Source organism: Thunnus maccoyii, chromosome 18 (assembly GCF_910596095.1).
Source record: "Thunnus maccoyii chromosome 18, fThuMac1.1, whole genome shotgun sequence".
NCBI lineage: Eukaryota > Metazoa > Chordata > Actinopteri > Scombriformes > Scombridae > Thunnus > Thunnus maccoyii.
The window spans coordinates 15,106,786-15,121,515 of record NC_056550.1 but is presented as its reverse complement, the minus strand read 5'-3'; the positions used below and the strand labels follow the sequence as shown (position 1 = coordinate 15,121,515).

At 45.5% G+C, this 14,730-nt stretch overlaps 1 protein-coding gene across 1 annotated transcript; it reads right to left on the bottom strand.

Moving 5' to 3' along the window:
- gprc5ba (G protein-coupled receptor, class C, group 5, member Ba) lies at positions 1-14,730 on the bottom strand. The gene is made up of 4 exons (XM_042393986.1): positions 13,871-14,730; positions 5,294-6,323; positions 4,938-5,059; positions 1-3,590 (listed from the first exon to the last, which is right to left on the bottom strand). Exons 2-4 carry the CDS (start codon positions 6,321-6,323, stop codon positions 3,546-3,548), a joined length of 1,197 nt encoding a protein of 398 aa, XP_042249920.1. The 5' UTR covers positions 13,871-14,730; the 3' UTR covers positions 1-3,545.

The window sequence follows — 14,730 nt, the reverse complement described above, 5'->3', positions numbered from 1 at the left end:
TTAACTACAAACATGACACTTTTATTGAACTTTTTTTCCTGAATCGGTTACAGAAACAAGAGAGTTAACCGTGGTTTTTTTTTTTGTTTGTTTTTTTTTTCATTTTTCTAATCAGGGGAATCAAGTTCTATACATAGGCATGCTGCGTCACTGCACGGTCACAGCTGTGAAAACCAATATCACCCCTGTCAGCTGCCCCGATGGAACAGTCTGAAGGCAAGACAAATCAGGAGACGACAGGCAAAGACATGTCAAACCCAGGGAGGATGGGTGTTCAATGGGCTGCCCAGGGGATGACAAACATAACATATAGAAGTTTTGTGCAAAATTTCACCACAGTCTATCTGATTTTAAACACAGAGACGATATCAGTCAGAAAATTCTCTTTTTCCCCCCTCGAGTCTTCAAGCTAACAGAGGAAGTAATAATTAGGTCCAGTTATGATGGCATTTAGTTCCTTTTCGGGGAATCATACTATTTTGGACCATTTCCCCTACCTGTAATCTCTTTGCTTCTCAAGAACCAGCTCTCTTTTGTGTTTAAGAAAGCACAGACATTAAGTGTGTCATCTGATATACACTGAAATTATGATTGCTGTCACATGACCCTTACATAAATAGAGTTAGTATTCAAAAGTATGTCTGAGAAAGGTCTTACATGTAGAAATGGTGATAAGCATGCACAGATAGGTAGTCGACGAGTGCAAAATCTACAAAGTCACATGTTATTCTTTTTTTTTTTTTGTACTCCATATTGAGTGAAAACATCACAAGAACTGAAACCTCCCCCCTCAGCTCTGACTTGAGTCTCCAGAGCTTTGTCTCCTTACTGCTGATCATCCAAAACCCTGAGGACAGTTCTTCATGGGCTACGGCACACAGATCTGGAGACGTAGCCTGTTTACGACCAGGGTTAGCCCAAACAGAGCCTGACGTAGCAGGACAAGCTCTCTTTGGGCATGGAGCTGCCCTGTCGGTACCAGTCCTATTTTAGAATAGCCAGTGGGTAAGACATAAACATACAGCAGCAGTCAAGGGTTGACCCTCAGTCTTTTCTTAGTCGAGTGTTGCTGTAAGACCAGGTGTCACCACCATGACTATTGGTTGGCTTAAAGTTAGTTTATTCAGCCCTCCCTGCTCTGCTTTTTATAATTATCCCTAAAGCATCACAGAATAAGTCACTGTTTACTGCATGAAGTGCCAAAAATTATTCACAGCCATTGTCATTTTTCGGAAAAAAAAACAAAAAAAAAAAACAAGTGTGTTTGTATCCCCGTAACTGTTACAGCAAAGAGTGGACCACTGATTTGACTGATAATTATGCTCCTTGAACATTAATCAAACAAAAAAAGCATATCTAGTGTTGGCAAAACATTTTAAAAATGCTAGTTAAAAAAAAGACACCAGCAAGAGAAAAATAAAAGCATAATGAAGCAACAAGCAAATGTATGAACACAAAGCAAACCAGTTAAAAAAAAAAATCAGATAAAAACAGTTTGCAGTAGTCACTTCTCCAGTGGGTCATACCACACTGGTGTCTAAACTCCTACAGTTAAAAAAAAAAAAAAAAAAGTAATCAAGCAAGCAAAGCTTTACAGCACTACTATGTACACAGCTTCTCAGGTGAAAGAGAGAGCCGGTGTCATGATGAAAGGAAAGGGCGTGAATCGGAGACTCCAGTGAAACAAGAGTCCTTCTTGGCACGGGGGGACTTCAGCTCGCCGACCACAGAGAGACATGAGGAGGATGAAGAGGAAGAGGAGGAGGAGGAAGAGGAGGGGTAGAGACGCTTCACCAGATGAAGAAGACAACCACACAGAGCAGAGCAGCACGGCCAACGCCCCCCCCCCCCCCCACCATCATGCACAAATACACTGATGGACCAGGACCAGGGAGCCATTTTCTCACACAGATCAGAGGCTGACTGAAGGAAGTCACAGAGATTTCACTGTTGCATAGACTCCCCTTGGACCTTGCTATCTCCTTCCTCAAACCCCTCCTTCTCCTCCTACTCCAATCCTCTGCATGAGCTTATGTTTGATCTCCCTCTTTCTACCTTGCACTGTAAATCTGATCTTTCTAAGGCTCTAAGATATCTCCACACACCAGCCACCGCTCTAAATATAGTCTGCCACTCACAGTTTGACTACTGTATCTGTATTAATGCTTGTCAGTGTTGTTTCTGCACTCCTGTGCCTCACTGGGAAGTTGTGTGGAGGAGTAATAAAGAGAGAAATTTAGCACCAGAAAGCAACCTTGACTGAATTTTTCCATCATCTCCCCAACACGCATAAAATCACGACACATACGCACACTTAAACATAGATAGAGGAACAAAGAACAGGAGACCTTTTAATTTCCTTGCTCCATTTCCTGCTGATATAAAGTGACAGTTTCTCCTGGCTGGTTCAAACCGCCAGTGGCCACCGGAGATGTGGGAGAGCACAGCAGTCTGACCTAGATTCATGAACCAGCACCTCCCCACTGATGACTGGCGCCCTCAACATCCAATCAGAATCCACTCTACTCCATTGTATATCTAACAGCAGTTCATTAGCAGCTTGTTGTCCTTCCGTTCAGGTGCTCCAGGCTGCTTTTGTTGCGTCTCTGGTCACAGGGACCTCGCTGCCGATCACAGTTCAGGCTTCACAGCTTGTTTCACATTTTAGTGTCCATGCAGGTAAGAGGATGAGGCAAGGTGAGAGGAGTTATGTGTTATATTCACAGACAGTGCAGAGAAATGCAGGCCGGAAACAGAGATCGGCAAAGAGGAGGAGGAAGCCAGAGGGTCGGGTGTAACAGTCTGGAGAGGGAGGGTTTTGTTGAGGTGGTAGAGTTGAGATGCAGGGAATACACACACACACACACACACACACACACACACACACACTCACTTTCTCATATCCTGCACATACACACCCACAGAGGTTGGATTCTTTTTAAGAGGGCGGTGCTCGAACTGTACAGTTGCCCATGTGCTCTGTCTTCAACTATGCTGTGGATGCATGGAGGACAGAGCCAAATGTTTCCACTTGAGCGCCAGCATTGTGAGGAGCAGCAGAAATGTCAGTCAGGCATTCTGACTGACAGGAGGAGAGATAGAAGAGAGGAAAAAAAAACGATAGATTTCACAGTTTTCAAGGATGCTTTACAGTGCTATAGTCTCAGGAGAGCAAATTAAACAAAAAGAATACTGCATGTTGGTATTTTCAGATCTGCGTATTTTTGTTTCACTTGCTGGTCATATTTTGAGTTTTTTTTTCAACCCTTCTATGGAGATTTGTGTGCTAGAAGAGCTTCAGAAGACTTTAGCTCTGTCCTCCATACACTACGTTCTCTCATTCTCACACACACACTCATACAGTAGTTGATTGGCACACAGTCAGTGCTCAAGTCCCAAGTCTGTGCACAGGGTGAAAGGGCCCCGTTGGCGCCCATGTTTTAAGTTCATTCCAACCAGGCTGGCCCCTCATCCTGTACCCTTCCCTCCTCACCCTCTCCATCCTCTTCATTTTCTACCACACATCCTCTGTCCAATCCTCTCGCTCACCACAACTGCCTCCCCGTGTAGGTTGGAGGGGCAGAGGGGACCTGTAGGAGAAGGAAAAGGAAGCAAATTAAGTTTGCAATTGAAAAACCTTCCGGATAGAATCAAGTATATATTCACACATGCATCTTTAAACACACACCTGCTTGTCTACAAATGTATTCATTGCTTATAGGACCAAAATACATCTCTGACTGCCTTTTACTTTAAGATAAACCTTTTTTGGGTCATCCGGTAGATGTCTAACTGTCCCAGATTTTAAGGCAAACCACGGAGAAGCAGCACTCACTTATTGTGCACCATAAAGCTGGAACAAAACTCCAGATGATAAAACTATGTTATGCTATGAAAGCGTTTTGGGGAAATACTTCTCACAGAGCCAGGCTAGCTGTTTCCTCCTGGTTCCAGTCTTTCTGCTAAGCTAACCTAACCAGCTAATGGTGGCAACGTAATATTTATCTTCTCATTTCTTGGAGAGAAAGTGAATAAGCATAATTCCCAAAAATGTCAAACTATTCTGTTAACTCTACCGGACATAGTTCAACCATTATCCACCTTACACTTGCAACTGAAGCTCTTTTCTATTTAGTGCTCTGTGCTGTTATCTTTTTAAATTAATTTTATCCTGTGCTGTGTTAAAGGCTATAATTCTTATTTAATGTCTTTCATTCCTTCTGCAAAGCACTTCCCTTTGAATATGAATCATGCCAGATAAACTAGGTCTGCCTTTCAAATGGATGCACACAGAACCACAAAAACAGCTCTTGCAAACTAATGATATTTTATGCAGAGCAGCTCAGGAGGAGTCTCTACATTCCCTTGGTCAACTAAATTAGCATGACCGAAAACGCTAGCTGCAATCTCTAAGAATAGTGACTACAAATTATCTTTTCGTCAGTAGAGAGTGTTGTTCAGCAGTTTTTAGCCTCCTGTAGTGTGTGAGGTGTTGTGTCGTGCTGTTGTACGGCAGCTAAATACATAACACAGCGGCTGGAAAGCAATTCATCTGTGCCAGCCAGAGTGCCCATTCATCCTGCATAATGAAGGGCATGACAGTTGCATCACTCAGTGGACAGATAGCATCGCAGCTTATTTACACACACAGGAGCACATGGAGGCTCTCTCACACTCACCCGTGCACAAATCAATGTCAGATGAGTGACCATTCATGACCAACCCATCCATGCATGTGCCTACAAAATACAGCGCACACAGGCACATGAACATGCACACGCAGATGCATAGTGCACACACACTCACACCTCTCCCTCATTCTTGTGCAATGGCGTACAGTCTGGAACGCACAAATGTGCATGCAGTCTTGTCGGGGCGGTCGAATGAGAGAGCGGCATGTAAGCGGCGTGTACCTGTGACTGGGAGGATGTACTCACCGCTCCCCCGTTCAGGATCATGGTCATCTCGGTGGGCTGGTAGACGTTGCTGCGGAAAGGAGCGCTGGGCCTGGCGCCGGTGTTACTGTTGTGTTGCCCGGCACCGCCACCGCTCCTCAAGCCTGGTATGAAAAAGACAGAGATTACTCACTGTGACTCAACACATCACTGTCTCTCTTGAAGAAAGAAACACTTGCTGTGTAATGCGGCACCACAGAAATTTCCTCCTGTACTTATTTCTAGCTACACATACACATTTTCCTGGTGTTCTATTACTCACTTTGGCCTACATTCCACCTACAGTCTGTCCGCACATATATATCCTGTCTGCTCTAAAATATTGGATTGCACTGTACCTGCAGTGTTCTCGTCGCTGTATCCGTAGCCCTGGTTCTCCACAAACTGCCTGTGAGAGAGGGGGATATCTTCGTCAAAGCTGGTCTCCCTCATCCGTGTCGAGTTCTGGGAGGTGTCAAAGTAATCCGGGGCAGTGGGCTGTGGTGGGGGTCTCAGACAGATGTGGGATTCAGGAATGGCATGGAAGATCAGCAGCAGCCAGCCCTGAGCTACTAAAGCGATGGCCAGTGCCGGATCATTCCAATCTGGGGACCTCCCTAGCCAGGCATTGCCATACAGATAGAAGCCCACCCAGGCCACCCACAGGAGCAGTGACAGCAGGCAGCTCACCAGCAGCCAGATGGCATTGCAGCGCCACTGACGTGTCTTCCCACACAGAGCCAGGGAGGCGGCAGTCAGCGCGGCTAGTAGGAGGGCTAGCACATAGCTGCAGGCTAGTGAGAAGTCCAGAGGCAGGTACTGACAGGCATCTCGCCCCTCCCTCAGCACGGTCAGAAGTAACCATTCGGCAGCGATGATGCCCTGCACAGCGCTCAAACCCAGCGCCAGGCCTGTTAGAGCGCAGCCCCCGGGACTCCGGCGCTCCCGGCCCAGTCTGCGCAAACGGACACCCTGCACCAGCAAGCAGGAGAAGCAAACAGCAAAAAGAAGACCCCACAAGGCCCTGCGGAGCAGACATAACGACTCATCCTGCTCAATCAGGTAAGCAAAGCTCAGGCCGAACAAACCAAGGATGCCCAGGAGAAGCAGGAGGATGGGTCCCACGCCGCTACGCTTCTCAGCCTCGCTGATGTGGTGTAAGCGGCACAGCAGGACTAAGGCTAGCAAGAGGGCAGCCAGCACCCCACCAGCAGCCACTGACTCGACAGCCACACCCCATATGGAGTCCAGGTCACAAAGGAGGGTGTAGGGACGCACAAGGCCCCAGCCGCAGCCTCTTGGGAGAGCCTCAGAGTCCTCCGAGTCTTGACTGTTGGCACGATGGGTAACAGTCAGCAGCAGCAGGAGGAGGACTGGGTGGAACGCCATCTATGAGAAAATCAACAAAAGAGAGGAAAGAATGCGATGATGCAGAGAACAAGGGGCAAAGGGAATATGGAGGAAATCAGTGTAGAGAAAGGGGAGAAAGACAGGGAATGAAAAGTGAGTCATTTTGGTCATAAATGTTTGGAAAGCAACAAAGCTGAGCAGTCAGTCATTCCCACAGCAATTATCCGCCTGTGATTGACAATACAGACAATCAGCCACTGCTGTGTTTTAGAGAGGAAACAAAGGACAGTAGTTCATGCAGGGTGAATGACTGAAGCCTTTTCAAACACAAAACACACACACATCCTGTTTCACCAATACTAAGAGCTCTGCCCTTTTCTGAACCTTTTAAAGGCTTTAAAGGTTTCATTTTGCAAACCCCCTCCAAATAAACAACATACACATGGAAGAAAAACACCAACAAATCCAGAAAAGTCCAGAGCAGCTGCCTTTAGTTCATTCACAAAGACGTAAGGTCAGAGTCGGAGCACCTGCAGTTTTTCTACTGAGAGTTTAGAGGTGTACGATATGTCCAGTCTCGTCCAGTGAACCGGCTGCCGGAGCACTGACAGGAGAGCTGCAGCATCATGCATATTTTAATGAAAAAACAGAGATACAGAGGAGGGAACTAGTGCGTACAAGCAGTTCTACTCACTATCAGGCATCTAAGGGCATCTAGCAAGGCATGAGACAATGTATTATACACTGCATGAAAATACACAGCAACTGGAGCACAAGTACAAACACTCATGTACTTTTGAGAGAAGCGTCCCAGTGAAGAAAAAAAACTGCAAAATCAATGCTGTCTCAGTCTTCCTTTTCCTTTATTCATCAAAACTGTCAGACAGGCACACACACACAGACACACAAATAAACATTCTTCCGTTTCATTGAGGTCTTTGCTGGGATGATCAGCGCTGTCGTTTCACCTGACAAGCCGTGTGTTTTATGGGAGGTTGATCTGTACTTAAAGCGGCCACAAAACCACACACACACACACACACACACACACACACACACACACACACACACACACACACACACACAAACACATTTTCTTGCCAGGTTACTGTCAACTGTCTCCGCTGCATCACTGAGCTTTCAGAAATTCTTTCCAAACTGGCTCATACATTAGTGTTTTAAACAATCAGCTTCCACAAAGCACACACACACACACACACACACACACACACACACACCCCTCTCTCTCTGTGCCTGAAGCTACACTTTGGATTGTTTATTTCAGAGGACTTTCAGACTCACTGTAGTTTTGACATAAAAAATCTCCACGTGTCCACAAATAGACTGTGCCACAATATTTACATACCACATAAAGGACACTGGATATCTTCAGCTTCAAATTCTCTCTATATATGCCAGTAAGTCAGGGAGGGATACATACATGGCCATCAGGGAAGAAAGCTAGGTTTAAATACACACCAGCCAGGGCCACAGGTCACACACAGTCCTTCCAGCATGCAGCTTAAATGGGGCAGACAGTGAGAAAGAGACGGAGCTGGGCTGATGCAGCCACTAGATACTCTGATTTTTTTTCCACAAGCAAATTAGAACAAAGGTGGGAGGAGGTGGGGGAGATTTGCCACCAATGTACTAAGACTAGCCTTGTTTTTGATTGTATGATGTATCTTTTTGATGCAATCAACCTGTAACTTTTCAAGAAGGTTATTACAGTAAAACTTATACAGTATTTTAGCATAAAAGATGTGTCCACTTTTGCACAAGAATGGGCCATGAAAATGTGAAAAAAACATTATTGATATAACATTAATAAGGGACTGAGCTCACATCGAATAAGACAATAAGAACTGAGAAATTGGATCATATACACACAAAACACATACTCACATCTACACACGGATACTGACAGCATAGCTGGTCCATCCATTTACTTACAGGCTTTTGATGTGTCTTTCCTCATATCCATTTTTTAAAATCTATTTTAAGGCAGCAGTTGTTTACAACTTGTGAAAATTCATTATTTATATCGTTGAGACCAGAGGGCAAAGCAGTGAAAAATGCATGTGTGCATATAGATGTGTGGTTTGTGCATATTCATTTGTTTAGAGCTCTTTCATGTATCCTTCAGAGATTTACACCCTCCAAAATTCCTCCTCCATGCCTCCTCATTACTAAAATTCTTCACTCCCTCGTATCCTGTCATAATTTCAGCCTCGTTTTTGTTCTGTTTCCTGTCGTCTCCTTCTCTCCTTGTCGCGGCAGCTCATAGCCGCCGGTTATTATTGGTCTACATTAACATCAATCAGTGCTTACAGAGGGATGAGTCACCAGAACAAAAAAGAAAACATAGTGATGGATCTGTACACACACAAACACCAACATGCATGCCTGCACAACACACATACTCCTGATGAACTCCAAACATCATGTTGTTTGTCAAGTGAGCCCCTGATAACCATGGTTACGCCCCATCTCTAAATGACAGGAATAAAACAAAAGGGAAAGGAGACAAAGAGAGAAGGCTCACTCATCCACAACAAGCCTCGCAGACTGCTCCTCCTCTGTCTTTTTTGCACTTTTCTTTTTGTTCTTCTTCACCACCTTCTTGTTACCTTCTAATGACAGAGCCTGTAAAACCACACGGTCAGTCGGGACACTCACATCAAGAGACAGAAAGACTGGAGCTCGCGTTCTGCACACTAGTGCCCGCTTTTTCACTCGCTCACCCTCTCACCCGTGTCACCCCCTCTTGCACAGATGGTTTCTCTGGCTGCTTTTTGAGTGTGACTTGGCAGACTGGCGAACTGAAAGCTGATGGACGCACACAGAGATCTGCCAGTGGCAAAACACACATGCAATCACAGAATCACATGTACGCAGTCAGCCAGACATGCATGTACAAAATCGCAAATGCTCATGCAAACCTTCCACAAACATGCACGACTTACAGCACATAACACACACCTACAGCATACATGCCACACACTCAAATCCTCTCCCCTCCTTCTCCTCACTAATATGAGTCGTGTCAAAATAGAAAGAGAGAGCCCCTGGCCTTCCGCTTTGTGCGGCACAGAGGACGCTGCCGCCGTCTCATCCTCCTCTCCCCTCCCCTCCCTCTGTCTTTCTAGACATGTTTCTCTTTCTGTCACTCCCGCTCCATGCAGCCATTTCTGTCCTCCCCTCCATTTCAAAATCTCTATTCTTTCAGATTTCAATGCCCCCTCTCCTCCAGAGCAGCCAGAGCAGTCTCATCTCTCTGCTACATTTGAAGATGTGCTGTGAAAGATGCATCTACACCCTCCTCTCCCATTTTCTCCCTCTTTTTACCCCCACCATTTTGGCTTCTCCTTCTTCCCTCCTTCTCCTTCTCCTCTCCTCTTCTCTCCTCTCCTCTCCTGTCCTCTCGTCCCCTCTCCTCTCCTCTGCTCTGCTCTCCTCTGCTCTCCTCTCCTCTCCTCTCCTCCCCTCTCCCCTCCCCTCCTCTCCTCTCCTCTCCTCTCCTCTCCTCTCCTCTCTTCTCCTCTCCTCTCCTCTCCTTTCCTTTCTCACCCCCACCTCCTTCCCTCCTACCCCCTTGCCTTTATTTTTGCTGGGTATCTTATGTAACGGGGGGGAAGGATCCAGCTCCTGCTAGTTCTGCTGCATGGCTGCTGTTTCTCAGGCATCATCTTCCTCAGTGCCAAGCAGCCTGCTGGCACTCAGAGGTCCATCTTTGTATTCTGCACGTAGAAGGGTTGCATGCATTCTGCATGCTGCACGTGTTACTCATACACACAGACATATATATATATATACACACAGGCTGGCACTAAGCCCATGTGTGCTGGGCCTATTTGCATGTAAATATCACATTCTGTTTGGTGGCATGTATTATGCATGTGTGTGTGTGTGACGGCGCCACATTCTCACACAAAGCTGAATGTGGCAAGTATGCAGCGTGCATTCCTTATAGCACTGCTGCTGCTGCTTCTGTTGCTGCTGTTGCTGCTAACACACAACAGGAATACAGGCATGAGAGTGCAAATGCGTAGCACTGCAGTCATTCAAATCTGCTCCCGGCTGGATAGGCAGGGATGGTGAAATCCAGGGAGCAGTCCTGTACAATTACCGCCTTGTATAATTATCAGACATAGCACACAACCAGATGCTGTCTAATTACCATGGTGATAATTGGGAGGATTATTGCATTTTGACGACCTGCTACAATTCTCCTTTTTTTCCCTCCTATTGTTTTATTCAGAAGGGACGATCATTGAGAAAATGTGTGTGTGTGTGAGTCAATACGAGTGTGTGTATGGTTGTGCCTATGTGTCTGGCAACACATGGATCCAGCTGTTGAGGTGAGCAGGTCATTTATGCAGGACTTATGCTGGTATCTGCTCACTAATGATGCCTTATCCACTGTCTATTCTAACACTACCAGACCTTTCCTTTTCTGACAGTTCATAAATGAACATCTTACATCAGTGGCTGGGCTTACATAATGCCTTAGATAGCAGTCATGTTACATTAACCCAGGCTGTCTGGATGTCTTGGCTCACTGTATGGGGATTTGTTTTGGATTAAAAACACATCTGTGCTTCTAAATAAGCTTGTATGCTTTAATGGCTAAGTTTCATCAGACATGTCTTTTAACCTTTGCAATTTCTTTCTCAACTTGCATCTTGAGTAAGAACAACCAGTTTGAACTGGCCTCCACAGTTTGAATCTGGTCTGAAACAATGTCCAGGAAAAAATGGAGAGACATCACAAAAGTAATGAGTACCAATAAGGACCAGACTCTCTTAACTGAGGACTTCTCTGATACTTATTTCTCTTTGAACAAACCTTCTTTACATTTACATTACTGACATTTAGCTGGCATCCAGAACAGACAGGATGTTTCTTTCACACTCAAAGACACATGGTTGTTGTAAGCACTGAACTTTGCGGAGACATGGCCTCTCCAACGATGCATTCAGCTGGAATCAGAGACCTCCTACGCAGAAAATTGCAAAGACACAGCCAATTTACATGAGATTTTGAAGCATGTAGTTTTGAGATAGATATATCTGGTCCAGGTTGGCTGAAATAAACTGACATGACATCACAGCTAAACAGCAGCACACACAGTGAGCCATTTAAATTTCCTATGCATAGTTTCATACTTTAAAACATATCTACAATACCTTTGACACCAAGTATGCCATAATTTTTTAATGTTCTGACAAGATATTTATTGTAGCAGTCTACTCCAATCCATTTGTGATGATTTTTGTTTGATGGACTTCACTGTCGGACAGATATGGTTGCAGACATTTATGTTTTTTCTTGACCAAATGTAAAGGAATGTATTTAGCTCACCACTGGAAACTCATCCACTTCTTATTTTACAAACATGCATAATAACCACAAAGTGCACTGCATCGTTGTATCTCTGCCTCCATCTCTAAACCTCCAGAGTGACATCACCAATCCCACAGACAGATAAAAGGATGAAAGTAAAGAAAGGGGATGAAGGAGACAAAAGAGGGGAAGAGATGCAGCATACATCAAGGTATGACCTATGGCTGTGCTAAAATATTTAAAGAGTTGGTGAGGAAGTTTTTGGGGGAAAATAGACTCCCAGATGCAGTGGAAAAGCAAGGATAAGGAGAAAAATGTAAGGAGATTGAAGGGTGACACTGAGAAAGAGGTAGTCCATTCACTGCACCAGTCTTCTGGGTGTCAGCATGGAGAAACTGACAGTGGAAGTATTTTCCCTTGCCTCTTTAGACATCCCTGGCCATCCTAATTAGGCCTCATTACCATGTGACTGGGCTCACAGCAAGACCATATGCTAATTGACTTGGCAATTAACAGTGCCAATGTTTAATCTCAACCCTCACACCTCCCTCCACCCCCCCCTTCCCTACTCCTCTGTCTACATCAACAACTGATGGTCAGATGTGAGATCATCCCAAACCCCAAAACTGTACCCTGAAACCAGAACCACAGACCTCCGGTGTCATGTGTTCTGCTTTCATGTGACATCAATAAGCATGTTATATTATAGATAATTGATGGGATCTAAGGTGAGATGAATGGGGGTTGATCACAGGAGCACCAGAGAGATCAGATATGGTTAGACAGTGTGATAGTGATCAGAGGGGCTGTGTGAGCAGGAGAAACAAGGAACAGCCGGATGTGCGGAGGAAGAATTGGAGCGAGCCATGTGCCTGGAGCGTGTGTGTGTGTGTGTGTGTGTGTGTGTGTGTGTGTTTGAGGGGAGGGGTGTGCGCATGATCGCAAATGCACATAGGGAAGTTCCCGTGTATGTGGGCTCGCACTCCTCGTTGTGTCATGTGTACAGGAAGAGGCCACACACACACACACACACACACACACACACATTCATACAAACAAGGTACATATGGCATCAGCCCCAAGGAGATACTGTAGCATCCTCTTTTCCCAAGAGGAAGCTAACTAACTCATGAAAGCGCAGCCTGAAAATAAACAGCTCCACTCTGCTGAATATTGATTAATGATGGAACACAGAACACTCCAAAATAGGCCCGGGAGCTTTCTGAGTACACAAATACCGCACTGACACTGGCTCAAGGCTCATGTATCATCTATCTGTTGACCAACAGAAAGTCAATCTATACATTGACATCCATTTCCATACAAATGTCCTTTCTCTAATTGGACTCAAGAGGGTATCTAAAGTTCAATTTCTGAGTTTAGACAACCTATCCTGGGCCCTGGCTCTTGTTATGAGGCCAGCGTGGGAGGGACATGTCTAATATAAGGGACACCCTTGGTTTTAGCTGACCTAAGGAGCAGCTTAATGCAAACTCACATATAGAGAATGCTCTTTTTCTCTTCTTTTTTCAGCAAACCCCCTCTCTGAACAATGCTGGCCACATGGGAGGGTCCCTGGGGGATTCCAGAAGAGTGTGTTTGTTTGAGGGACCAGCAGTAAGACCATTGTTACTGAGGTGTGTGTGTGAGAGAGAGATCCAAAAATAAAGAATGACATCTAACCTCTAAACTAAAGAATGGAGGAGTGATTGGCACTCCTAAAATATCCCTGTGTATTGTGGGATGAAAATAGCAGCGCAGCTAAGAAACCACCGTCTTCATCCTCGTGAGAAAAATGTGCCACAGCCAGTCATTCATTAGATTTCACACAGGTCAAAGCCCTCCACAGACCTGCCTTTGGTTAAGCTTAACATGGTTTTGTCAAATGCCCTGGAGGTCAAGGCCATTTGTGCCAAGCCTTGTGCGTAAATGTACAATTCTGCAACATTTCTACAACACAGCGTGCCTTTTCTGCTTCATACACCTTTACATTTGGTGCATCGACATCGCCTTTCTCCCAGGGCTGCTGTCAGTGATGCAACTTCCACCTCAGTGGTGATAAACACCGAAACAACCTTGTTACGACACAAGCAGAGGAGATGCATTCAAAATAACCGAGATGCTCTGTGGGTTATTCAGCCAAAATAGTCCTATACCCACTGAATATATCACACTCCCCTACCGACCCCCATTCTTATTAATCAATGTCCTACACGGGCTACATGGTGAGCAGCACGTACCTTAATCGATGTAAACAAATCCGATGGAGAACGAAGGCAGATGCACAGCTGTCAGGTTTGATAGGAGACGGGACAAAAAATGTCACATTTCGGAATGAGCTCCGCTCGCTGTGTTTGCGTATTCTCTCTCCATCCACATGGACTTGTGCGCGATCAACCCAGATGATTCCTCCAGCTTTCAAACCAGAGGAACCCGGTTATTCAGCCCGTGTCCGTTGTCCTCAGAGGCAGAATGGGCATGAATACCGAGTCCTGACAAGTCCAGACGGAAGAGACGAAACGCGCCGAGGTGTCAGAGTTGAATTGTGGTAGATAATTTTTTGGCGTTTTCCCCTAAATCCTTTGTTCAGTGGTACGCATCTTTGACTTTTCACTCTGCACCAATAAAGGAGCATTCAACAAAAATAAACAAAACACACAATGTCTCGAAATCCTGTGATGCGTAGAAACGGTGCCCCAAAACCAGCCGGATCCTCCTCTCCTGCTATAGCGCTGATTAAGCCGCTGAATGTCCGGGCTGACGCTCACTGCTCCCCGCTGCACATCTCTCGACTGAATGCATCACAAAACTGCGCTCCGCATAACGTGCGTAATGATAATCCCTCTCCGCACACACACACACATGCACACACATACACACAGAGAAAGTGACAGCTCTCCGGAGCTTCCACAGTCCCCACTGATTCCTCTCTGTCCTGCCTCTCTCTAACGGAACCCTGTTAAACTCACAGATAAATTAATTGGCGACTGACAGGGGAAGCACCTTATTAAATCGTTTCTAGACGCGCAGCCGGTCTCTCTCTGTCTCTGTCTGTCTCTCTCTCTCTCTCTCTCTCTCTCTCTCTCTCTCTCTCTCTCTC

Excerpts from the sequence above, each read along its gene's own strand:
- gprc5ba (XM_042393986.1), bottom strand. The coding sequence starts at position 6,323 with ATGGCGTTCCACCCAGTCCTCCTCCTGCTGCTGCTGACTGTTACCCAT. Across the intron at positions 5,060-5,293 it reads CAGCGACGAGAACACTGCAG|GCTTGAGGAGCGGTGGCGGT; the intron begins GTACAGTGCAAT and ends TTTTCATACCAG. Across the intron at positions 3,591-4,937 it reads TGATCCTGAACGGGGGAGCG|GTCCCCTCTGCCCCTCCAAC; the intron begins GTGAGTACATCC and ends CTTCTCCTACAG.